Here is a 12,962-nt window from a genome sequence, read left to right as displayed (position 1 = left end):
ACCCAATGCCTAGACAGGGTTCCATGGTCTCCTGTCATTACCTCCTCCAGGGCTCGCTGGTCCTCACACCTCTTCTCTCTACCTGGACATGTTCACTGCTAATCTCATCCAGTTACGTAGCTTTAAGAGTACAGTATTCCCTCACTTATCATGGGTATTATGTTCTAGACCTCCCCGCGATAGGTGAAAATCTGCGAAGTAGGAACCTTACATTTATTTTAGTATTTATATATATTTTTAGGCTTTATAAACACTTCCCACACACTTATAAACCATTCCCAGTCCATATTAACCTTTTCCACTCCCTTATTAACCTTTTCCACACTTTTATAAACACTAGTTATGTTCTCAAACATATTCTACAATCTTAAACCTACGCAACTTTAACAATATACGTATACAGTACCGCAAAATCCTGTGATACAGCGAAAAATCTGCGATAAATAATTAAATATAATATTTTAAAAAATCTGGTGATACAGTGAGGCCGTGATAAGTGAACTGTGATATAGAGAGGGACTACTGTAGCTCTTTCACCTGAATGAATGTATGTATCTCCCACAACTAGACTGTGACCTCTTCTGGTTTTATTTTTCTCTATTGACAGGAGTTAGCACAGTGCTGAGCACATACATTACAGACACAATAAATCCTGGTAAATGAATTAGTCTTTCCTTTGTGTGACAACACAAGCTCTTAGTAGGCCACATCTACTCTCTCACTGTGTAGCATACAAAATGAGAGCACACAATCAGCATGGACGAGCATCCGACTGAATTTAGTAAGTACTGGGATAATAGCATCATTTTCCTATGTAATCTGTCCCTGAGACCTGAGAAAACTTAACTGGGACTCATCCCTAAGCAGGCCTTATCTGCTCTGTTCCACTAGAAGAAAACATGTCTACCAGGTAGAAAGAAGCATGTATTTTAATAAAAGAATACATTTCCTATTTACCTGAGAATAATGTGTCAGACATTCAATTATAATCCTTTTCCCTCTCATTTCCGTTCACAAAGACAGGAAAAGTCTTAAGAAAGACAACCTTGAGGAGAAAAAATTAAACCTGAAAACCCAGGCTGCCCAGTTTCCACACTCACAAGCCTGGAATTGCCATTCCACACTAATTTTAAATGGAAGGACGCACACATGGACAAATGGACACACACACTCTCTCTCTCTCTCTCTCTCTCTCTCTCTCTCTTAGCTCTCATAATCCCCAAGCAGTCTCTCTCATCTGAAGTCAGAAAAGTGGTTTCAGCTTTGATAAGAGGAAAAGTTTAATAATCTCATTTTACAGATAAAGAAACTAAAATTCAGAGAGGCAGAATTCTTTGCCAGCAACGATACAACTCATCAAATAATTAAGCAGACCCTCTCCCACAAAAATACACATACTTACCCATCCTCCTCAAATCCCAAGATTTAGACAATCTTATCAGTTTAAGCCCACTCACCTAGACAGCCTAGAACCAAGACTGCTGAGACCCTGCTCACAAGACAGACTGTTCACGGGCTAGAGTTGGATCTCTGAAAGGAGCATCAATAGGACTTACCGCAAGGGGAAAGGTCAGTGGGTGGCATCATGTGAGTCTGACAAGAGAAATCGGCCTCAACACTTCTTGTTCCCAAAGTCTTTTTAAGACAGTGACTTTCAATTTCAATTCCTCTTCTTTAAGTAGTAATGGGAAGTCTTGCCTCATTCCTTCAATCTTTAGCAATAGGCATAAGTCATCTATCGTGAAGCATCATTCATTAGCCATCTCTCTGCAGATGAAATTATAAATGTGAGAGCCATTAGAAATTCCACAGTACACCACATGAATATATATAATAACTGCCATTTAAGAGTACCCAATGTGTGCCAGAAACAGTGGTAGCTCATATGGTTACCACTGAATAGCTGAGGCTAATCTCATTCAGACAGGAGTAATTGGCCCAAGATGACCAGTTAGAAAATAGTGAGCTAGGGTCTGAATGCATATTACTCTGTCATGAAAAACCTGAACTCCTGAGGTTATTGCTATTCTCTAATATGACTAGAAGATAATCATAAAATGGTGTGCAGGAAATGATTAATTCAGCAGGTCTGGGTTGCTCAAACTCCATGCTTTCCCAAGAAAGGCCTGTCTTTAGGACCTTCCCTTGGCAAGGCTTGTGCGAAACGACTTCTGAACCCATGACACAGCCTGCTTGGTAAGAGTGTTTTTGTAGGCATGAGGCCTGGAGCCACACCATAACAGTGTGACCAGACAGTTTAAGCTAACGGTGTAATTAATGGTGAATATCTGTTTTTATATGACTCAGGCTCTGGGCAATGTATAATTTTGAATTTTGGGGGGCTGGAGCCTGAGTGGTTAAAGTTGGTCATATAGGTGCTGCATGCTTACATTACCAACCCCCAATAAAAATATGGACACCAAAGCTCAGGTGCTATAGACTAATGTTAAATGTTTGTGTCCTGACTACCACCGCTGCAATTCATATATTGAAACCTAGTCCCCCATGTGATGGTATTTGGAAGTGGGGCCTTTGAGATCATGATTAATGGGATTAGTGTCCTTATAAAAGAGACCCAAGAGGAACTCCCTTGCCCCTTCTGCCACGTGAGGACACATAAGACAGCTATCTATTAACCAGAAAGTGGGTCCTCACCAGACAGCAAATCTGCTGATGCCTTGATCTTGGTTTTCTCAGACGCCAGAACTCTGAGATATTTGTTGTTAATAAGCCACCCAGTCTATGGTATTTTTGTTACGGCAGCCCAATAGACCAGATTCCTTGGTTGGTAACATTTCACATGCGATGTTACACATTGTTTCCAGGAGAACTAAGCAATGCCCATGTGGCTGCACTGGGAGAGAACACCTGGGGTCTTTCCCTCTGCTGATTCTAATCTGTACCCTCTTGTAATAAACCATGACTGTGAGTTTAATAGCATGAGTCCTGTGAGTCCTGGTGAATTGCTCAGCATGAGGATGGTCTTGAGGACCCCAACACAGTTTATTAAATTCAGACATCTCTGAGCTCCTCCAGCTGGCAAAGCTATGTAGGCCCGGGTGCTTTCCTTCAAGTCCTTACATGGGCTTATGCCTTCATTCATTATATATATAAATATTTATTTATAAAGGGTCTTCTCTTTGTACATAAAACACTAAAGAGAGTAGTGAATTATAGAGAAAATGTCCCATACCTTAGGTATCTCACATTCCAGAGGCTAAGGAGATAATAAACACATAAATTTGTAGTGGTGGAAGTGCTATGGAAAAAAGTAGATGAATGTTTAAGGAATATTTCCCTCTACCTACTCAACACACACACCACACACACACACACACACACACACGCACACGACATTTTTCTTAACAAAGTCAGGACTGGTTCTAGGAAAGATAATGACAGGATAGGAAAACAACCTTTTCAGAAGACTCTTGATGACCAACATCTGGCTTGTCTCAAAAGTGATATTCAACTTTTGATCCAAAGCATTAGAATAATTCCATAACTCACAAAATAAACTCATAATACATTTCGAATGCTGGTAACCTTCACCAGGGTTTAGAAACACTCAAATAAGAGATGTGACCTTCTCCCCTTGGTCCCAGCAGAGGACATAAAATGTATGGAGTGGGAAGAGTGCTAAATAAGACAATGCCCAAAATTTATCTATTTTATTATTTTTCTAAAAACTTCACTTCTCAGTATTATTCATCATTTCTAATTTTTGTACCTTTATTTTTTTTTAAATTAATTTTGCCTTTGTTTTTACTCCTTCCTTCCTTATGCTTTACGTTCATTTTTGTTGATCACCTCCAAAATTTGGAAATTATAGCTGAGCTCATTTAAAAAAACATTTTGTTGAATTATACATTCAAGTAAGTGCAATTCCTTCACCCCTGAGGCAGTCATGCCTCATGTAAAGCATTACTCCTCTCCAAATGAGAACACTATTCTGACTTCTAACATTATAATTTTGCCTGTTCTGAACTTCATATAGATAAAATCATATGGCATGCATTAGTTTTCTGTCTAGCATCTTTCACTCAACATCCTAGGCCTAACCACGTACTTCCTTGTAAAATCCAGTTTAAGCAAGAACTCTGGTAAGTCAGTCTAATTAGAACCCTCACTATATGATGACCCTTGATATTTCATCAGGTTTCTCATCCTCCCTTATCTCAAAGGTGATATCTGATAACCCTGACCTATCTGCAGTAAGAATCCTCTTAGGTCAGTTTAGCCAGAATCTCCCTATTCCTGATGCTTCCTCAGTAGTAATTGTTCATCCATCAAACCCCACCCTGCTCCTAGGCTATAACTTCCCACTTGCCCAAGTTGTTTTTGAAGTTGACACCAATCTCTCTCCCATATTGGAAAAAAAAAAAAAAATTGATCCCTTATACCTATCTCGATGGTTCTGAATAAAATCTGCTTTACTATCTTTAACAAGTATCATTAAATTTTTTTCTGTATCACCTTACCTAAATTTCCTATAGTCATAGTTCCCATTGCCCTAAAGTATTCCAGATGGGACACAGATACTCTAACATAATGAATAACAAATTAAAATTAAGTCTTTAGCACTTACTAATAGGCTTGATAAAATGTGACCCCACGGACCCTCCCTCTCCTCAGTTTAAAATGGTACTATGTCCCAATGTAATCTAAAACAGCCCTTAAGGGTTAAAACTTATTATATAAAACATAATTAATAAAGGGATGATTATTCACCATTGCTTCTCCTTTGACAGCCCAATTTTGCCTCTTCTTAAACATGGAAAAAAATAAAAGGCACCCCATGGTGGATTAGTATAACCTTAATACTGTGATCCCACACACTACAGCCCCCATACCCAATATCCAATATTAACAAGACTGACTCCATTCAATCAACAGCCAGTAAACATTTTGCTCTTATAGATTTGACTAACTTATTCTGTTCAGTGCCTATTTCAGCAGCCTCTAAGCTGCAAATTGCCATCACCCGTGAAGGGACATAATGCATCTTTTCCAGGCTACCCATGGGGTACTTCAACAGCTGTGCCATCACACAGTCTTTGCAGACAAGATCTTAACTGCACCCACCTTTCTCCAGGAGAACAGGTATGACATTACACTGATGATATCCTCCTCTGTGGAGATTCATTTGACATGCTTATTAAGGGCACTGAAGTCCAGCATCCTTTAGTCCTTTTTGGGTTCTGGTGTCAACACACGCCACATTTACAAATTTTATTTTCAAATGAGAAACAGGGACTCCTGTTAGTATCTTCAAAGACTTCTTTGTTGTAAAAGCTTTGGCAACCTTTCCTCATGCCTCCTGGAATCTACTGACCACCTATGACGACCATTAGTTGCTAAAGGGTTTCTGATACAAGAAACTTCCCCACCTTAGCCTCATTCTACACATCATTAACCAGCAATTGCTGCCTACATACAGGGCTGCCCTGGAAACAGAGCTCTCACAGACCCTAAGCCTGGGACCCTCCATACTCAACTGTCCGTTATACTTTGGGTCATGGAAACACCACCTCACAAACCAAGACAGGATGGAACAAAACCTGGGCCCTTTGATATATCCCATCCATGGGGGGTGTGGTCTTGCCTGTACTCAGTTTCTCTCTCTTTTTTTTTTTTTGTCCTCAGTCTCTTGCAAGATGCCATAATGGCGGAGAATGTCACCACTACTCAAGACCTCGGACTACCTAGGAAGCCCCTTGGGATTAACTAAGTGAATAGCAATGAGAATTCATGATTATACGAATGCACTGCTCACCATGATAAGTGATGGAACCTGATGGAATGTTACTGCTCTCTATCTGTTAGCCAGATGCCCCTAATAAAGGACAGAACCCAAGCAACAACACATTTGGCCAAACTCTAGAAAGTCATCTTTTTACTGGATGCCCTGGTCAACAAATGGTCCTATGTTCACATTTATTTCAAACGATTGGGCCATTACCTAAAAACTGTCCCCTGCCTAGTACAGAACGCTGGCAATCTCTGCCTCACATAGTCAAAATAAACATCAAAATCACATGTCTTTACATAGAGCTCAGATCACAATACAAGGATACTTCTTATTCCTTTAGAGTAACAAGCATTACCTGTAACTAACACATGCATTTCACTGCTTAGAATACACAATGCTGGGCTCTTGCAAAAAGCATTTGATAGAACCTTTATGCCTTCTGATGGGTCTCAGATAACTGGTTTAACTGAGATACATAATGGTCTGAACAACAAACTTTTTGAGAAAACACTCATTCCAGCTTTGTGAGAAGAAAATACAAAGTGAACTAGGGGTTCATTTTGCACTCAAAGCCTAATAGAATTGTGTCAGAGGGGGACACAGGAACCAAATCAAAAGGACTGCCCCTGCCCAAACTTGGGACAATTTGAGTATCAAAATGAATGATAGCAACTGACTGTATATATAATACATATAGTAAATGAAAGAAAAAGTCCAAGAATATGTTGTGATACTACATAAAGAAAAAAGTATAGAAGGGAGAAGAGGTGGGAAAGGAAAGCTCCTCATCACAGAAGACTGCCAACTAAAGAATGAAGAAGGAATGACAATTAAAAAAAAAACATTTGTATATCCCACTATAAAAGCAGGTTGAGGCAAAAATCAACAAGTAAGCCCTGGCTGCTGTGGCTCAGTGGATTGAGCACCGGCCTGCGAGCCAAGTGTCGCTGGTTTGATTCCCAGTCAGGGCACATGACTAGGTTGCACGTCAGGTCCCCAGTTGGGGCCGTGAGTGAGAGGCAACCACACAGTGATGTTTCTCTCCCTCTCTTTCTCCTTTCCCTTCTAAAAATAAAATAAACAATAAAAAAAAAAAATCAACAAGTGATGCTAAAACCACTGGAAGAAAGGCTTTGAGGAATAAAGTGTCACCCATATATTACTACAAAGAAAAATATGGTTTAGCTAATAAACAGTGGGACAACTTGCATTTAAGTGCCTCCCGATGAGATACAGTATGAAGTGCAAATCACCTAGGAAATTTTCAAGTCTCTAAACTTGTGCTGTATAACTTGGTAGCCACAGGCTGGCTACTGCAACTGAGGAACTGAATTCTTAATTTTATTCACTTTTAATTAATTTAAGTTTAGAAATAAAACTGACTCAGTTACTAAAAAACTTTTCAGGATGTTTGAAACAATCTGAGTTGATAAATCTATTTTCAATAGTAAATTTAATAGAATCTAAATACAGATCAAGAATTTCAAATGAAAATTTAGCATCCCTATTGAGATGTGTGGTAAATGTAAAATACACACCAGTTTCCAATGTGTTACTACAAAAGAAGTGTAAAAGTTCTACTCATAATTTTACATTGACTACATTAGGTATTAATTTCACTAATAATATTCTACTGATAAGTGGGTATGCTGGGCTAACTAAATTATTGAAAATAAAGTCACATGCATTTTTAATTTGGTTGGTAAAAAATTTTAAACTACATCTATACCGTGCATTGTTTTTATATTAGAGAATACTGCTCTAGACTCAATGTGCACTCCACAAAAACTGTAAGAGAGAATTACAGTATTTTTCACTCCATAAGACACACCTTTTTTTCCCCCAAAAGTGGGGGGGAAATGTCTGTGCGTCTTATGGAGCGAATATTGCATCACAGACCATGATGTGTATTACCTGACCTGTCAGCGGTGGTGACAGCTATTAGAAGAGTAAGCGGTGGGCCCACGCGAAACCCCTGGGGATGCTTAAATGTCCCACTTCACTGCTGAATCTCAGGGCGTCTGGTCAGTATGAAGATAGCAAAGAAAATTTTATCAGAGATTGTGAGCAACTGAGCTTCATAAATTCTGACACTAGCGATGATGAGTTCTTGGGGTTCCCAGAAAACAAGAAGAGTACTTGAATCTTAAAGACTCTACTCATTTGTTAATGACAGTGATGATGGTTCTTAATACCGCTGTTGACTGCTGTTCGCTTTACATGGTTGACATATTATTCTGTTATATTTCATTAAATATTTTAGTACACCATTTGGTTCAGAATTTTTTTTTCTTGTTTTCCTCCTCTAAACCTAGGTGTGTCTTATGGTCAGGTGCATCTTATAATGCAAAAAATACAGTAATTAAACAAAATCATGGGAAAACAACATAGTATCAGAGTGCAAACATTTTACAATACAGGGGTGGGCAAAAGTAGGTTTCCAGTTGTTCATATGCAAAAAGACATGCAGGTTATGATTACAGCAATAAGTTGACTAACTCAAAAGAATGTCACTTAAAACCTTGACTGCTGTGGCTCAGTGGATTGAGCGTTGGCCTGTGAGACAAGTGTCTCTGGTTCGATTCCCAGTCAGGGCACATAACTAGGTTGCACGTCTCAAGTTGGGGGCGCGAGTGAGAGGCAACCACACAGTGATGTTTCTCTCCCTTTCTTTCTCCTTTCCCCTCTCTCTAAAAATAAATAAATAAACAAAACAAAATAACTAAATAAATGATTAAAAAAAAAAAAGAACGTCACTTACCACTGTGAAGCTACTTTTGCCAACCCCTGTATAACTTTCTTGGAATCTTCAATAACCAAAATTAAATTTTAAGAAATGCAGGAAAATGTTTTAAGTGTAGCAGATTAAAGAGATAGAAAAGCAAAATGCAATGTGCAAATCTTGTTTGGATCCTAGCTCCAACAAAACCTGACAACTCTAATACATACTTCTGGAAAACTGGAGAAATTTGATTTTTCTTGGGTAGACAATGGAGTTTTCTGTTTTTGAAAGAGCCAGCCCTCATTATTAGGAAGTTCTTGTTTAAAGGGTGAAGTGAATGTCTTTAATTTATCATTAAATGACTCATCAGCACAAGTATCTATATCAAGGAAAACAAATGAAACAAATCTTAACAATTAGTGAATCTAGATAAAGGATTCGTGGGCGGTCGTTTTTAATAGGCGCTACATGTAGATTTTCTTCTTTCTTAAGAATTTCAAAATGAGTACCTGGGAGAACAATCCAAACTCATGAAATTTAGGGTTAAATCAAGTCCAACTTCTGTTACAAGCAGAGATCGGCATGCATTGTATTTCTTGCCAGAGAGAGGAGTCTTTTACAGCTCTGAGGATTTGCAGGGCTGAGATCAGAGCTGGTAGCCCGCTTTTCCTCTGTGGTCAATGCGGTCCTTACAGTCATTCATTCACTCACGCATTTATTTACATCCGACACACGTGCTCCCCAATAACCAGGAAAGGTTTCTCTTTTTTTTTGGACTGTCACTTACCAAACTTCAGTAACGGAGACCCACGCCGGAACAATCCCATGGGGTGCTCACTGGGACCGACAGAACTGCCAGGCTAGTGAGGACGCTGGGGCCGAAGTCTGCGACCCCAGTGACGGGGAGATGCTTTTCCTTCGGAAGAAAGGGCACAAAGGGTGATTTGGAGGCTTTTTGGAACGGGGAGGAGGCCGATCCGCCCCTTCCCGAAGCTGCTGCCCGGGCCCCAGCGGGCCAAGCCCTTCGGAGGGGAATAGCCCCGCAGAGCCCGCCCGGGGCACAAAGAGCCGGGCTAGCGCGAGCGGAGAATGTCCTGTGCACTCCGCCTACCCATGCCTCAGTCACCGCTCAGAGCGCACTGTAAAGAAGGCCGTCGCCCTGCGCACGCGCACACACAAACACGCACACGCACGCTCGGTCTCCGCGATCAGCGTAAGGGGCGGAGCCTCGGAACCTTGAACGGGCTCGGGAGTCGCCTCTTCCAACGGATCGCTGTGTCTAACCTGGAAGGCCGAGGACTCCCCTGCGGCGGTTTATTTTCCTCCTTAGCCCCTCCCTCTTACACATCTTACATGAAAAGCAATTGCTTTGTCGTCGTCGGCAGCCGTCCGTCTCGAGAGACGATGGTGTAGCTTCTTAAGAGTCTATCTGCACCGCTGAGAATGGCTGTGCAGTCCGACTCGGGAGTGACATGGTATCTGTCTCCTCCCGTGTTGAATCGACATCTTGCGATGACGCTGAAGCTACAGAGCCTGGGCAGGGTAATATGGAGGGTCTGCTGTTGCCCATGCAGCAGACCCCCCCTCTCTTCGCAGCTGAAGGGTCCAAGGGAAAGACGGAGTCAATACAGCTTGGCTTCAGGTGCGCCGCAGGAGTTGCCGGTGTTGACTACAACGTCAAACCGCCTTAGGGACTCCGGCTCCGGATTTTCTGTCGGGGTTTACTCCCTTAGCCTTTCCCCTGAAGAGGTATGCCGCAAGGCAGCGGAGGTTTTTTGGAGTCAGAGTTTTCCTTCTCTGATGTGCCCTGACTGGAAGATCGAACCAGCGACACTTAGCTCGCAGGCCGACGCTCAATCCACTGAGCTAAACCAGCCAGGGTAACATGAAAAGCAATTGCTTTGTAGACTGAAAATAATATCACTAGGTATTTCATCGCCCAAAATAATTTTTTTGGAAAGGGGGTAGGGGAAAGAAAGGGTTGCAACCCCGTGCATGCAGACAGGGCAAGCCATGTGCTGCATGGGAAGATGGAGGGGTGTTTGTACGAGGGAAAGGGAAGTTAGAACCATACAACTTTATTATAAACATAGAGTTCGTCCTGTGGGGTTTTCTCAATGACACAGAGTGTGAGGACTTCCATAAGCCATGGCTCTTACTGTAGACCCTCCTATGTTCCCTTAAAGTTCCAGTCTTTGTCACTTTAAAAGTTTGCTGCCTACTTGAATGCATCTTTTTGTTCTTTGCACCATTGTTGCTAATCTTTCCGCATGAAGATGATGAATACAGCCGCCACCTAATTGCATTTGACTTTTTAATATGGTAACATAAATTCTCTTCGTGATTGAGCTTTTGAATAGAGTTTAGCTTCCTCTCTATGACTCCTCTTACCTGTGAAGGAAGCTGCAAACTGCAATTAAAGTGAAAGGGATCAAGCGCTACAGCCTCTCAGTTCGGGGTTTCTGATACTATAGTAGAGGTGAAGAGGTGACCCTAAATTTAAATCTAAGATGGCTTCTGCTAACTCTGAGGCTGAGGCTACTGTCCAGAAGCAAGGGGGAGAGTCTTTAGTTACTACATTTGGAGAGCAGCTGGAATGCCCAATGGGTCTCTGATTTTCATTATGTTTTTGAGTTAAAAGTACAAGAGGTTGACCATCAGTTTCAGATACAGAAAAGAAAACAGCTTATTATAATTGGGGAGAATTCTCATTAGTAGCCTTGAGTTGAGCAAAGGCTAACTCTGCAGTGATCTCCCACAACAGAGATTCAGGGGTATCAGTCACATCATATGAGAAAGATTATTTAGGTCAGCAACGCTGTTCACAATAAGTCTTTAGGAATCCTCTCAGTTGACTTGGTAAAAAGGGAGGAAATTTTGAATAGCTGTAATTCTCTGGTGTGAGGGATATGCTTCTCAGGGTTGTCATCAACTGGTGAACCTGCAGTCTGATTATATTGTAATTTATCCTCCTAAACATTATATGTCTTTATATAGCCAAAGTTTTCCAGAGATAAAGAGGTTCCTGTTCAGAAGAGGCAAGATCAATTGAACATAAATGTAAGTCATTACAGCTAGAATTAAGGTAGAATAAGAGGGAGGTTGTAAATCTGGGAGATTATGTCACTGGGTTGTCCCACCACATTATTAGTCTTTGAATGTCTGTTAACTTTATTGTATTCTCTCCAATATACCCCTTATCAAATGCAGGCTGAACTTGTTAAAAAAAAGAAAAAGAAAAAGAAAGGAAGGAAGGAAGGAAAAAAGACAGATGGAAATTCCAAGGAGGATAGCTAAGCATGTGGTCAGGAACCAGATAAGAAACTTAAAAACCATAACTAAGAAACCACCTTGCACTGGAAAGATCCAGGATGGCACCTGAAACACCTTCCCAAATGACTTTTTGACAAACTTATCTTTATTAACATACTAAAAAATTGCACCCAGAGGTGGAGATTTAACATTAAAATAAGACATGCAATGTATGGCTGGGCATGTTCCCAGAATGTTTGGGAACTGAGCGTGCTCCCTAGGAAATACCAGAATTCTCTGCCTAACTCTTCTCTAACCCTTTAAGGCTTTCCCAAGTCTCCAGAATAAGGGAGAAGGGAATTTTAGAGAATTAGTTCCTCCATTCCTTGGCGAAAGAATAAAGTTTCTGATCTGCTATACCAAACACAGTTTGTTCTACTGGATTTTTGTGCAGAAAAATCTGTCTTTGGGTTGAAAGGCTAATGGAGAATCACGAACTTTTCAAATGAAGATGGTCAGGAAATTCAGTGTTCACTTCTTAGCCATTCCTTATAAATTTAGGAGAGAAATAAGGAAATAAAGCCCTAACTAGGAAAAACAAATTTGGCAGGCTTCTCTGAGTGTTGTTTTGAATGTTCATGTCTATTTGAAGCCAAAATCCAAGTGAAAACACTAGAAGTTTGAGCATGGACATGTGGCATAGGGGCAAAAAGTTATCTGTTCCCTCCGCTCCTATGGCTAAGTTCACATGTATCCATTTGACATAGTAATAAGCAGCTTATTACCTAAGATAAACTGGCTGTTCAGTAGTAGTAATGACCCTGAAATACAATCTCACTTGTTTGAACAAATAAAAGGAGGGTGTAATAAGAATCTTACGGGACACGTATCATTGTCCAGTTAGAAAAATAAGGAGGCTGCCTATAACTTGTAAGTTACTCAGATGTATTTTTCTCACTTAAGCCCTCTTAATAAACTTAGAAAATGGATATCATCTTCGTTTTGGCCAGGGAAGACAAAGATGCTTGGAGAACTTACTTGGCTTCCTGTGTACACACGCAGTGCCTGGTTTTAGTAGCCTGGTTCTGCCAAGTTCCAACGATACCTCCATGCTCATCCAAGAGTGCGATTTAGCCCCTTTTAACCCATGCTGATTTGTATCATGGCGAGAGGTGTGTTTACTAATTCAATGGCAAGTTTTAGGTCTGTTTTGTTTCGTTTTGTGTCAGTGGCTAT

At 40.7% G+C, this 12,962-nt stretch overlaps 1 protein-coding gene across 2 annotated transcripts in view; it reads right to left on the bottom strand.

Annotated features, from left to right (window-relative positions):
* LOC149999803 (zinc finger protein 177-like) overlaps positions 1-9,632 on the bottom strand; it is a 40,390-nt gene extending 30,758 nt beyond the window's left edge. Inside the window, exons 1-3 of one of the 2 annotated variants that reach the window (XM_090288788.1) lie at positions 9,586-9,632; positions 9,262-9,390; positions 1,557-1,767 (exon numbers count right to left, since the gene is read on the bottom strand). In XM_090288788.1, the coding sequence (XP_090144914.1) occupies positions 1,557-1,587 (31 nt within the window). In that variant the 5' untranslated portion in view covers positions 1,588-1,767; positions 9,262-9,390; positions 9,586-9,632. Of the gene's footprint in view, positions 1-1,556; positions 1,768-9,261 lie in introns of both variants that reach the window. The other variant, XM_090288787.1, reaches the window with a different exon arrangement.
* Positions 9,633-12,962: the final 3,330 nt, after the last annotated feature.

The sequence above is a fragment of the Furipterus horrens genome, unplaced genomic scaffold (genome assembly GCF_987537825.1).
Source record: "Furipterus horrens unplaced genomic scaffold, mFurHor1.1.pri manual_scaffold_10, whole genome shotgun sequence".
Lineage (NCBI taxonomy): Eukaryota > Metazoa > Chordata > Mammalia > Chiroptera > Furipteridae > Furipterus > Furipterus horrens.
Note: the sequence above shows the minus strand (reverse complement) of the source record. Positions and strands in the feature narration are given on the sequence as shown.